General features: G+C 35.1%; 2 protein-coding genes across 3 annotated transcripts in view; one reads left to right on the forward strand and one right to left on the reverse strand.

The window, feature by feature from the left end:
• Positions 1 to 6,429, reverse strand: part of ITGB3BP (integrin subunit beta 3 binding protein) — a 63,708-nt gene extending 57,279 nt beyond the window's left edge. Inside the window, exon 1 of one of the 2 annotated variants that reach the window (XM_012767122.3) lies at positions 6,278 to 6,429. Coding sequence is in view for 1 of the 2 variants with exons in the window: in XM_012767119.2 (XP_012622573.1) it covers positions 6,142 to 6,146 (5 nt within the window). In the remaining variant the exon portion in view is untranslated. The other variant, XM_012767119.2, reaches the window with a different exon arrangement.
• The window catches only part of EFCAB7 (EF-hand calcium binding domain 7), a 47,244-nt gene continuing 40,557 nt past the window's right edge, over positions 6,332 to 13,018 (forward strand). Inside the window, exons 1-3 of the mRNA XM_075999000.1 lie at positions 6,332 to 6,643; positions 8,913 to 9,100; positions 12,553 to 12,764. Coding sequence (XP_075855115.1) covers positions 8,914 to 9,100; positions 12,553 to 12,764 — 399 coding nt within the window. The 5' untranslated portion in view covers positions 6,332 to 6,643; position 8,913. The remainder of the gene's footprint in view (positions 6,644 to 8,912; positions 9,101 to 12,552; positions 12,765 to 13,018) is intronic.

A 13,018-nucleotide genomic window follows, 5' to 3' on the forward strand; every position in this document is an offset into this window, starting at 1 on the left:
ACAGAGTCTCACTCTGTTGCCCTGGCTACAGTGCCATGGCATCAGCTAGAGTGAGTGCCGTGGCGTCAGCCTAGCTCACAGCAACCTCAAAGTCCTGGGCTCAAGTGATCCTCCTGCCTTAGCCTCCTGGGTAGCTGGGACTACAAGCACATGCCACCATGGCTGGCTAATTTTTTCTATTTTTAGTTGTTTTGGCTAATTTCTTTCTATTTTTAGTAGAGACGAGGTCTCACTCTTGCTCAGGCTGGTCTTGAACTCCTGAGCTCAAGCAATCCTCCCGCCTCGGCCTTCCAGAGTGCTAGGATTACAGGCATGAGCCACCATGCCCAGCCCAGATACCTTACTCTTGACAATTTTGTTTTGACAGGCATTTAACTTGACTAAATTCAAAGTCTAAACTCCATCTCTCCTGTGAAGGGGAACAGCTGAAATCTCTGCTCAGTTCTTTCAGCATTCCAAGTTGTTGCTTCCTGTCATGCTCCATAGAGTCTCCCCAACTCACACAGAGTTCAGAGAACCACAAGAACTTAAGCAGTTTATATCCACATTTTGGAGCTACCCTCTTTACAAGATTTTCCCTTTATTTTCCAGCAAGTCCAGTAATCTCAAACTCTTACCATAATTCTTTAATGCATTGACTGCCACACTAGAAAAAAAATCTTTTTCCTTGGAGCCATGGTGTTTTATTAGGAAAATAGAATAAAAACTTTAAAAACAAAATGATCCTTTCTAATTTAATGCAAACATTTTTTAATTGTTTTCTGTGTGTAAATTATATGCAACTTGAAAAATAATTCTCGTGGCTCCCAAGATGAAGAGAAGTGTGCTTCATGAGGCCCCTGGGCTCAAAACTAGCATGAGTTAAATATAGCTCACATAGCAGTTAATGTGTTAAGCCAGTAAAACTGGAGCTTTCTGGTTGAGTTCTAGTTGTACTACACCACGTGGACTGTTTTTAGGCAAAGCACTATTAAATGCAAACCATGCCCATTGTAGCTTTCTTATTTCATGGGTCAGCGCCTCTCCAATTTCTGCCTCTTTATGGTTGCTCTCTAGTGCCTTTAAGTAGTTGTTTTTGATACTGTCTAGAATTTAAAAATTGTTATCTGTGAAAGATTCCATCCAATACAAACTACTTTGACACAGAACTCCCATCTATGGAGTTTTTATTTCAACAATTATATTTTTTTGTTCCTAAACATTTTAGTCATCCTAGTTTAAAATCTGCCTAGTTATTTTTTTATATTCTCTTATTAACTGCTAATTTTTGTGATTCAACTTTTTAGTTCCTTAAACATTCCGTATAATTATTTCATATGGTATCTCTGATAATTCCATTTTGTAAATTTCTTGGAATATAATTCTGATTATTATGTATTATAACTTTCACTTGTGATAGCTACCTTTTGGGTTTGGTTGTCTGTGATTTTGGGATATCTTTTGGTTGATCTTAACCTATGGAAAAACTGGGAGCCGAAATTGAGGATGCTCTCCTCCACAGACGTACATTTGATTTCAGCACTAGCCGAGGGATCCATATTAACCAGAGATGATTTTAACTCCCATCCCTGCTTGATCCCCATGTGTCAAGTTTTTTACTTTTTTATCTTGCCTCTAGCTCAAGTCTATTGAGTGCAACATGAATATCTGTATATATATTCAGGGTAATCCTACCTTTCATCTGTGCATATTCCATGCAGTTAGGTTTCAGCTCACTATATTTGGTTTGCCCCTTGAGATTTAATCCCCTATAAGTCCACCAATGCAATAAAAAATGCAATTTATACAGAATCTAGTTGTTTTGGAATGAAAGGGATTTACAAAGATTTTAATCTATTAGGGGATATTTTCAGGCCATTATAAAAAGGTTCCATTATACTTTCCTCTATTATACATTACTGACTTTTACGAGCAGGAGAGAATTGTAGTTAAATTTCATATTTTTCATACTTATATCAAGTAATAACAATTTCACCAACCTTCTTAAAAAAATGCAGGATACTTTTAAGTAAAAGAAATTATGTATCTTTAAATATCAACTATGATTCAAAAGATGTTTATTAAATGTTCAACTTTTACTTGGCCTGACACATTTCACCTACCTTTGTTTCTTTATAGTCAATCCACAAAATAAAACTGTACTTGGCATTATCACCGGTTTGACTACAAACCAAAATAGGCTAAATAAAATAACTCAGCAGATCCAGAATATGCTTATATTCATTTTCCTTTATCAAGGAAAAGAGAGTACATTTTAAAGTTCTCTCAGAAAACTCTCAGACTTTTATAAATATATCAGCAGAACGGAAGCCACTCTTTTACACAGTGTTACAAATAGTTTTCTCTAACACTAATGCTATGCCAACTGTGTAACTTTAGTTCAGTCATAGCTTAGAATGGAGTAAAGTTAACTCTCAGAAATAGATTGAGTGTCCTTGGTTTATTAGCAATGGTGATATATGCTAATTAAGAAAGACTAAGTAAATGGTACTAGGAAGCTTTGTAAAGGAAAAGATGGAGGAAGAAAAAAAGTTCTACAACGGGATTTATTTATAGCGACAGCTACTATAAAGTTATATTTGATGTTAGTAGTATATAAATATAAACATGGTGTGAAATCTTTTCAAAGTAGCAACTTTGTCAATTAATAAATATTTATTGAGAAGCTATTTTATCAATGAGGACACTGAATAATAATCTAAGGATCACACAGCTGGAAGGGCAGATGATTAGCCTAAGGAAACTAGCATCAGCATTTATCTAATTAGTTTGTTTCCTCAGTTCCAAGGCAGTATCTAAAGGATCAAAGAGAAGGCAGAGAAAACTACACTTAGTATTAAAGATAGGAAATCTCTAAATACTCTAAAACACATTTTACATAGTATGTAATACATACTAAAGAATAAGTGTAAGATGTGCAAGTTATGAAACCTAAGAAAATAAGCAACCATAAACTCACCACATAATTCAAGAAACCAGGCCGGGTGCGATGGCTCACGCCTGTAATCTTAGCTCTCTGGGAGGCCGAGGCAGGCGGATTGCTCGAGGTCAGGAGTTCGAAACCAGCCTGAGCAAGAGCAAGACCCCGTCTCTACTATAAATAGAAAGAAATTAATTGGCCAACTAATACATATAGAAAAAATGAGCCGGGCATGGTGGTGCATGGCTGTAGTCCCAGCTACTCGGGAGGCTGAGGCAGCAGGATTGCTTGAGCCCAGGAGTTTGAGGTTGCTGTGAGCTAGGCTGACGCCATGGCACTCACTCTAGCCTGGGCGACAAAGCGAGACTCTGTCTCAAAAAAAAAAAAAAAAAGAAACCAGATCATTACTAATATGGCTGGGTATGCCTGTGTGTTCCTTCTGTATCCCATCTGATCCCTCCAAAAGGCATCCATTAAAATGAATTCTGTATTACCATTTTCCTACTTTTTTCCTTAATAATCTTACTACACACATACATAATCCTAAATAATAGTTTATTTTTGCATGTTTTTAAGCTTTATAAGATCTATAAATGAGTTCTTTCACTCATGTTTTTAAGATTCATGTATTCACTCTATTGTCAATGGATATTTGCTTTCATATTTATTTTAGATTCATTTAGGCCACATATATTTCCACAATTACTCATCACTGTATTGAAGATTTTTACTGTCAAGATTCAAAGAAATTATAAATGAGATAGATCACATCTTTCCATAAGTTATATCACACATTTAGGCTTTCAAGTGCATACTACAAAGTCATCTTCTCAACATCTAATCCACCTCACACGTAACTTGCCAGGATGGCTATTTGCACCATTCCCATTAACGACCTCACAATTTACCACATTTAACACATTAACTGCCATGTGAGCTGTATTTAACTCATGTTAGTTTTGAGCCCAGGGCATTGTGAAGCATATGTAACTCTCATGCATCTTTTTACCTCTGAATACATGTGGTGCGCAAGCAACTCATACTGCCATGTAGTAGCATACTGTTATGTGACAGGAGGTCCTCTGGGCAAAACCCTGCAATTGGTTCATGAAAATATACTTGTTGATGTTCTTACTGTTACAATTAACGTTGACAATTTAATTGCATATAACTCATGCACAGAAAACAATAAAAAGTAACAATTTTTTCATTAAATTAGAAAGGATTGTTTAGTTTTCAAAGTTTTTATTTTATTTTAGTAATAAAACACCATGGCCCCAGAGGAAAAAAAAGTTTCCAGTGTGGCACATGATGTGTTAAAAAAAAAACAAAAAAAAACTGGCCAAGGCAGGAGGATCACTCACGCCCAGGTGTTCAAGAGCAGCCTGTACAATGCAGCAAGACCCTGAATCTATAAAAAATTTAAAAATTGGCCAGGCATGGTGGTATGGGCCTGTGGTTCTAGCTACTTGGAAAGCTGAGATAGGAAGATTGCTTGAGCCCAGGAATTTGAAGTTGTACTGCGCTATGACTGTGCCACTGTACTCCAGCCTGGGCAGAGTGAGACAGACTTAGATCCTAACTCTAAAAGTAAATAAATACTCCAGCCTCGTTGACAGACTGAGACCTGTAAAAACTGTCTGGAAAAAAATTTAAAAATTAATAAATAAATAAAATAAAGACCACTTAGTTTACCAAGAATGATAGAAACCCTCTACTGAAAATGCTATTATACTTTATGCATTATCTAACTGTTAATTTGGTCTTAAATCACATTGCTAAAACATGTAAACTTAAAGCAGTTGCTATATATGTGAGATGCCATCCTCAATTTTAAGATTGTGAATTTATCGTCAGAATATATTTACCTCAAAAATCTCCTAACATGTACCTGCTGATATGTTAAGACAGTAGTCAGAAAGTTCTACTTTTAATAGTTTTTTGGTTTGTCACTCTTAGAACAGCAATATAGTTCAGGAAGTATCACTACTTGTTAAGCAAATACAAATATTTGTTTTCATTGTATGTCTACTTAGGGATTTTTTTATTATATTATCTTGCAGCTTTGTTTATATGATAACTGGGGGATCATTCTAATGCCACAGTAGGGAGATAAGTCTTTTTGCTTAATTCTGGGAAAAGGAAAACCTCCTCAATAATCCATAATGTAAAAGTAAAAGATGCATTTATTGATACCTATGTGTAGGACACCATAAAGGCGTTGAGTTTCTTTATTTGTAAAGATAATAGCATTATCTCCTAAGGTCCTTTAGGATTCAATGAGAAAACGTAGATAAATTGCTAAAGATGGTACCCAGATCATAATTAAAGATTCAATACAGGTTATTATTTCTGAACATCTTCCTACTTTCATGTCGTCATATTTGATACAAACAATTCCCCTGCTGTGTTACTCTGCATCTTACTCAATCCTGAAATTAACAAAGGATTACTCTGGAGGCAGTATCAAAGCCGGGGGAGAAGGAGCAGCCAGAAAAGAATTTCTCACGTTAGATATCCACCCCATCCCTCAAGTTCTTTAGTGACTTTTTTTTTTTAAGTTTCTATAGGGCAGCAACTATGTTTTGTGCATTTCAATACAGGATGGATTAAGGGGAGGAAGAACAAATAAATAGTCTCTTGCATAATGCCTATTCCACTGTGGTCATTTTTCAATAATCAGATGGCGCCTGATGATAAATTGGAGATCATGCAGTACAAACTTTTATTTTTATAAGAAAACTGAAACCCAGAGTCCATAAGGGACTTGCCCAACAGTGACTCTTAAGTGGAATCAGGTGTCCTGACCCAAGTCCATTAGTTCTCCCTCCAGTTTATATGAACTTACCACATTTATCTAGGCACTAAAAGGCTTTACAAGTTATATGGGCATGTTTTCATCTACTCTGTTTTATCCTCGGTATGTTAACCTTATTTAAATGATTACAAGTTAGACATCGCCTAAATACAGCCCAAAGCCTACAAAATCTGTTAAAAGCCTTGGAGAAACAGAATTAAAGTGAACGAGGACTACCGGATGAGTACTGCTGGAAAAGAAGTAGAGGTGAGTTGAGAGTACCAAGCACGGGGAACTGTCAAAAGAGGAAAGACGTTCATACTCAAAACATAGGAAAACAAAAAGGCTATTGGGCCACATAATTTCTACTCTTCTTGCTCACAGTGGGCCTCTAAACAGCAGTACCTGGGGAGGAGATACCTACAGCATTTCGAGATTCAGAGAAGCACCACTGCCACTGGATAAAACGAACTGAGTGACTTCTGAGAGAGCATCCGTGGAAAGGAAACCAAGAACGAAAAGCGCGGGCAAGAGAGCCCAGGACACTGTGTCACACCTACCGCGGCCGGCCGGAAACACCGTCTTCACAATAAAGGATCCGAGTGTGCGCGAGGAATGGGTGAGGTGGGAAGTCTAGGCCCCTGCTGGTTGCAACAGAGGACCCTTTCTCACTACTCTGGCCATAGCAACCCCCAGATTGAGGAGCAACAGAGCCATCTCTGTTCTCTGTGGATCAACGATTTCCTATATTTCTAGCCGGACCGTTTGAAGAGGTGCTCTGTATCTTATTTCCGGTGGCGGAGAGGTGCAGTTGCCATGGTAATTAGAGAAAGGCCGATATCTGTCCGGCAGCGGTGAGAGGATCGCGGATCGCGGAAGAGCTGAAGAGAATTGGCTGCGTTTCCTCGTTTGCGAGCTGGAATTAGGTAGCAAACAGCTCGCTGTCTCTGTCTCTTCACTCTCTCTCTCCCGCGCTGTGCGGCTTTCTCTTCTCCCCTTGCTTCTTTTATTTCTTTGTCATAAACAGTTGGTCCATGTATGCACCTAAAATGTACATATAAATGCAGTTTTATTTCCAGAGGAATGCAAAAACAGAGAGATGGTGCCCGAAATTACCTGTGAACATATTTCACTGTGTAGGGGTGGTTACTGGATGACCCTCTGTTTTCACTTGGCCCTTTAGGCGCTTGTTAACAGTTTATTTTTCTTGTTATTGTGTGGCTGGTTATTTATGGAGCCGTTTGCTGCAATGTACTCTCTAGGCCCCTGTCTCCGTCTCGGGCTGGAGTTTTAAATAAAGGAGGTTTCCAAGCCTGAGGGGTGCAATTATATATTTATTTAAGCTTCAGTTTAGTCTCTCGTTGCAGAAAGGAAAAGAATAGAATTCTGGTGCATTTCTGCCTTGGGATCTCCACGTGAGGGAGTCACCTTATTTAGAAAGAGTATTTAAGGACGATCCTAAAAATACTTATATTTTAAAATTGCTTGCTACAAAGTAAGCATTCATTTTCTCTGCCTTCTTGGAGCAGTTTCCTTTCACATTTGTGAGGAGATGCGTGCATGCATATGTGTTTAAAACTCTGATGCTTAATTATAGTGATACCAATTTGCAGTAACCAGACTGTGACACCACATCCCTATGGGGTCCTTCTAAATCTGGTGTAATATGAAAGTGTCAGGCAGGCGTTCTGTGTATTATAAATAGGGTACTTCATCCATGATAAGCGATTATTATCTTTCTTTCCCAAGTGTAAAAGACCTATATAATTCAAGAAGGTGCAAGTGATTTAGGCCTCCTGAGTAAGAATCCAATGAGTCCTGAAGGGGACCCTACCTGTGTCATCTTATTGTTGAACTTGAAATATTCAGTGTATTAGGTTGGAATGTATTTTTAGAAGTCAAACCTGGGGAAAGTAATGTTGTGCTGTTAGACCATCAGCACAATTTAATACCTCATAGTAACTATTGCTTAATAAACCTTCATCCATCCACATTAACAAAGAAGAAACTGTTACCAAAATTTACTGTGTTTTGCTGCTTACTACTAGCTGGGTGACATCTCTGTTCCTCAATTTTCCCATCTGTAAAACAGACAAAAAATACTTGACCACTATAGTAGGGATAAGACAAGATATATGACAGTTCTTTAAGCTCTTGTGAGTAGAGGTGCTATTTAAACCCCAAATATTATTGATAATAAAGGACCACAGTAAAACTCCATGATAGTGCTAGCTATGGGACTTTTCAAATTCAGTTATCTGAAATGTGAGTCTACACTATGGAGATGTTCATGAAATCTCGTTGATCCTGCTGTGGAGGATGGGTACCAACTAACAGTCATGTCCAAATTCTCATTATTGTGGAGTTTCATACTATCTACAGTTTATTTATTTATTTATTTATTGAGACAGTCTCGCTTTGTTGCCCAGCCTAGAGTGAATGCCGTGGCATTAGCCTAGCTCACAGCAACCTCAAACTCCTGGGCTCAAGCAATCCTACTGCCTCAGCCTCCCGAGTAGCTGGGACTACAGGCATGTGCCATCATGCCCGGCTAAGTTTTTCTATATATGTTTAGTTAGCCAGTTACTTTCTTTCTATTTATAGTAGAGATGGGGTCTCGCTCTTGCTCAGGTTGGTTTCGAACTCCTGACCTTGAGCAATCCACCTGCCTCGGCTTCCCCGAGTGCTAGGATTACAGGCGTGAGCCACTGCGCCTGGCCCTATCTACAGTTTATTTAGCACTTATTATGTACCAGTGTTCTATATGCTTTACAAGTATTAACTGATTTAATTATCTTGACAACTCTATAAAGAGCCTTATCTGACTGTCCTCTTATTTTGAGAAAATAGATATGTGCTTTTACTTTGTCCTATGATGATTCTTTTGTATTATCTTTGTACTTTGGCTATTATCACATACTTGAAAAACAATTCACATATGTGTATATATACATATATATAATTAGAAATCAACTGCCAAAGGCTATGTCCATATACATATAGTGTTCATCTTTTTCTTCTACATATAAAACCTTTAATGTCTTGATTTTTTCTATATATATGTTATATTTTCATCCTTTTTATATACATATAAAAACTTTAATATCTTGATTCCCCTCCATTTGAAACATGATGATAATGCATTTTAGGTGATTAACATTGACTAAAACAAATTTTTATATTATTTTCTAATAGAATGGCTATCAGTCCAGGAAGTGATACAGATTTCTCCAGCCAGAAATCAACGTTTTCAGAGAGTCCTCGAACAAAGAAATTTCCACTAACTGAAGAGGAGATATTTTATACGAATTGTAGAGCTGCCTACTTAACTGTCTTCAAAAGCAGTTTAGAAAACATTGTGTCTAAAGATCAACTTTACTTAGGTAAAATTTAAAAACTTAAATACTTTTCCTTTTTGTTGAAAGTTAACAGGTCAGCAAGACTGGAATTAGAATTACATTGTTGAATCATCTCAATTTCTTAGCAAAACTTGAGCAATGGAACTACAGCAAGCTATTATGCCATTTTATATAGTTACATATTCAAGGAACTTCAAAATAAAACTTTCAATATTTATACAGACTGGATTGGTAAAGCTTCCATCAATTACTACTTAAAATTTTTTTTAATTCTCATTGTAGTGCTTTAAGATTTATAATAATAGAATTCAAATACTTTTGGCACCAAATCACTATCTGGATTTGACCTATCTGACAAAATGTGAAGAATAGATAAAATGGGTTGAATGTAAAAGTGAAGTATTAGGAGATAAGTAAAATTTTAAAAGAGAATTAAGAGTTTTGGGGTTTTACTTTTTTTGTTTGTTTTTTGGGTTTTTTTGTTTGTTTTTGTCTTTTATTGCTTCTCTCCATTATCACATTTTAAAATTCCTCTGGTAACAAATGTCCTGAAAACCACTGGATTTGGTCCTTGCCAGGGTTATCAGATGACTTGGAGGTCTTTAGTTACCCAAAAGTGATAAACATCAATACCAGATAACATTGACTACTCATGTCAGTTTCATCAAGGCTAATAACTTTATGGGTAGAGAAACTGAGTTATTTTACCACCTATAAAAGCAGTTTCTTTTTCTATAACACTGAAATTGAAAAAAAGAAAAAAAAAATTAAAAAAAAAAAAAAGCAGTTTCTTTAAACCTAAACTCTGACATATTTTTGCATCAGTGTCTTGGGTTTGTAGGCAATAAGTTCTCTATTCGAGGAAATCCATTTTAGGGAATATGCAAATTGAAAAGATTAAAATTTATTTGATGTCTAATAAAAGACATCATTTGTAAAATAGTTTAAATGCAAATGTGTATGACTGAAGTGATTTTTAAAATCATGTTCAATTTTACTTCAATTTACATAATTTTAAAATTAGTTAAGTGTTATATTTTGAATTTTAAGTATTAGTGTTTAATTCATATATATTAAATGGTATAGGCAGAAATCCAATTAATTAAAATTACATGTAATTTGCTATCATTGCTAAAATATCTGAGTTTTTTCTCTTTATTCTTTTGAAAATATGCTGAGGTAAGGAATCCACTAAGTTTAAAAGTTTAACACGCCTTGCATTATTACTATGGCATTTAGTTTGTGTATCAAAGAGTATGTATTAATGAGGTGCTATCAGTCTTTTTAAATTTTGTGGGAGGATAGCATTGCAGTATTTGTCTCTTCAGTGTTATATATACTTTTGGTTTTATAGTGGAATATTCTTTGTAACACTGTAACAATTGATTCCAGATAATCTAGTTTTTAGAAGTAATGTGAACGTGTATCTTTCTTACTTCTATGTCTTTCATCTGTATGCTTCTGCTACTTATTTAACATCTGCCCTGACGTTTCCATTTCAAGGTCAGCTAGAGCACTACTAGCATTACCACAGCTTAGAGTTCCTTTTTTTGTCAATTTATAAATAATAAAGGTATTACCATCTCATGGCAAATCTTAAAGTAAACCCTGGGAAAAGATCAGTATCTTGGTGTTAACCTTTAAACATCTACAGTTACATAATGTTTTTACTACTATCAAAGTTAATAATGAGATCCAACTAATTCTGAACCTAGGGATTAAAGTTAGTTATTAGGAAATAGATTATATTAGTTTCTTAGATATGGGGATGTGTACTTACTGAGTACATACTTTGGCGTATTTAATTTTCTAAGAAAGGTCTTTTGTAATTAAAAGCACATTTTTAAAAACAGTATTTTGTATTTACTGATGATAACAACAAGTGTATGCTAAGCTGCCACTTGTGGGAAAGAATTACAAACCTATTTTCTTTTCATTTTTTTTTTTCCTTTTTTTGAACACTTCCCAATTTGTTTTACACACCTATTTTCTTAAAGCTGGACAGAAAATATAATTTTCTTTTACATGGATTTTTGACCTTCTAATTACAAATTCATTATTCTTCTACTTGTATTCTCAGCTTTTAAAGGGTGTGAGTTGGCTGGGATTGGAATCCTAAAACAAATATGCCATTTCTCTGATTCTGTTAATAAATGAATTAAGGAATTGTCCATTTACACACTAGGCAAAATACTTATGTATATTTTATTCCTAGGACAGCATGGTAGTCAGGGCTTTTTTCTGGATCATGGAAAATTTTTTAAAATTATATTATTTCCAATGCTATGAATTTCCACAGAGGACCCCACTTAGTTCTTTGCCTTTCAAAGATATAAGAACCTGATTAAAAATTAAGAGTAGTTTGGTCAATTTATCTCCACGATAGTCTTCTCTCAAAGTATGTTGACATTCTTGACTTTTATCAGGGCCATAAGTGCAAGTGAATACTTTTGGTTCATATATTTGATATTTGGAATATGATTAATGTTTTTTAGACCCTACTACCTAGGAATGATGAACACATCATGCCTTGTTCACATTAATATTCTTGAATGATTTCCTCATTTCAGTAAGATATTTGGGCCTTTTAAAAATTGATATATTGTAATCATACATATTTATGGGATACAATTCGATGTTTTAATACATATATTGTATATTATATCCATCACTTCATGTATTTATCATTTCTTTTTGGGAAGAACATTCAAAAGATTCCCTTTTAGCTATTGTATTGTATGATGCCTACTGTTAACCATAGTCACCCTACTGTGCAATAGAACACCAGAATCTATTTCTTCCTATCTCATTGTAACTTTGTACCCATTGACCAACCTCTCCCCATTTTCCTTTTCCCCATCCCCTCCCCAGTGTCTAGTAACCACAGTTCTATTCTCTGCTTCTATGATAATGATTTTTATTTTTTATATTCTACATATTGAGATCATGTGGTATTTGCCTTTTTGTGCCTGGTTTATTTCACTTAACATGTCCTCCAGGTTCATCCATGTTTTTACAAATGATGGAATTTCATTCTTTTTTATAGCTGAATTGTCATTAAGATATTTGCTGAGCCAGAAAAAGTGATAATTTATGCTTTTTTGCAGTTATCCTTATGTCATTAAAGCAATAAAGTAGATGATTGTTTTTAATCTTTTTTTTCCTCTAAAACCTCTTAAGTAAGTCAGGTATTATCAGTTATTGGAACTATGTAGGTTAAGACCAAACTGTCAGAATAAGAGAAATCTATTTAATTCTGGCATTCAAGAATTTTAGCTGGAGGCATATATATTTTTGTTTTTCAATGTAGTCAGGCATACATTGATATCACTAGACAGTCAACACTATAGGTAATGTATTATTGTATGTATAGTATATCTGTTTAATATCATAATGTATAATGATTTGAAGAAAAATACACTTAGATGCCAATTTCAAATGTTACAATAACAAATAATACTTGTTTTATTGGGCAGCTCTTCAGCATGCAGGAAGAAATCCATCCCAAAAGACCATTAATAAGTATTGGACTCCTCAAACTACCAAACTGAATTTTGATGATTTTTGTATAATTTTAAGGAAAGAAAAACCTACTTCAAAATCAGAACTGCTAAAATCGTTTAAGCAATTAGATATAAATGATGATGGCTCTATTTTACACACTGACCTTTATAAATTTCTAACAAAGGTAAGATCTGTGAAATCGTTTTATAACACACACATTTTGCAAAACAGCTTGGAATCTAGCTTTGGTTACTAAAGTTCACATTAAATATAACTATTTCATTGACAGGTGAAATGAATCACATACATGTTATTTATAAAGTACGTATGGATCCTTCTGGATGAAAGGTGTAAATAAAAGATAAAGTATAAAATTGAGCCTATGTTTCAATCCCTTTGTGCTCCTATGCAGTTCTTTCCTGGCCAGAACTCTTTGAA

Source organism: Microcebus murinus, chromosome 2 (genome assembly GCF_040939455.1).
Source record: "Microcebus murinus isolate Inina chromosome 2, M.murinus_Inina_mat1.0, whole genome shotgun sequence".
In the NCBI taxonomy this organism is placed as follows: Eukaryota; Metazoa; Chordata; class Mammalia; order Primates; family Cheirogaleidae; genus Microcebus; species Microcebus murinus.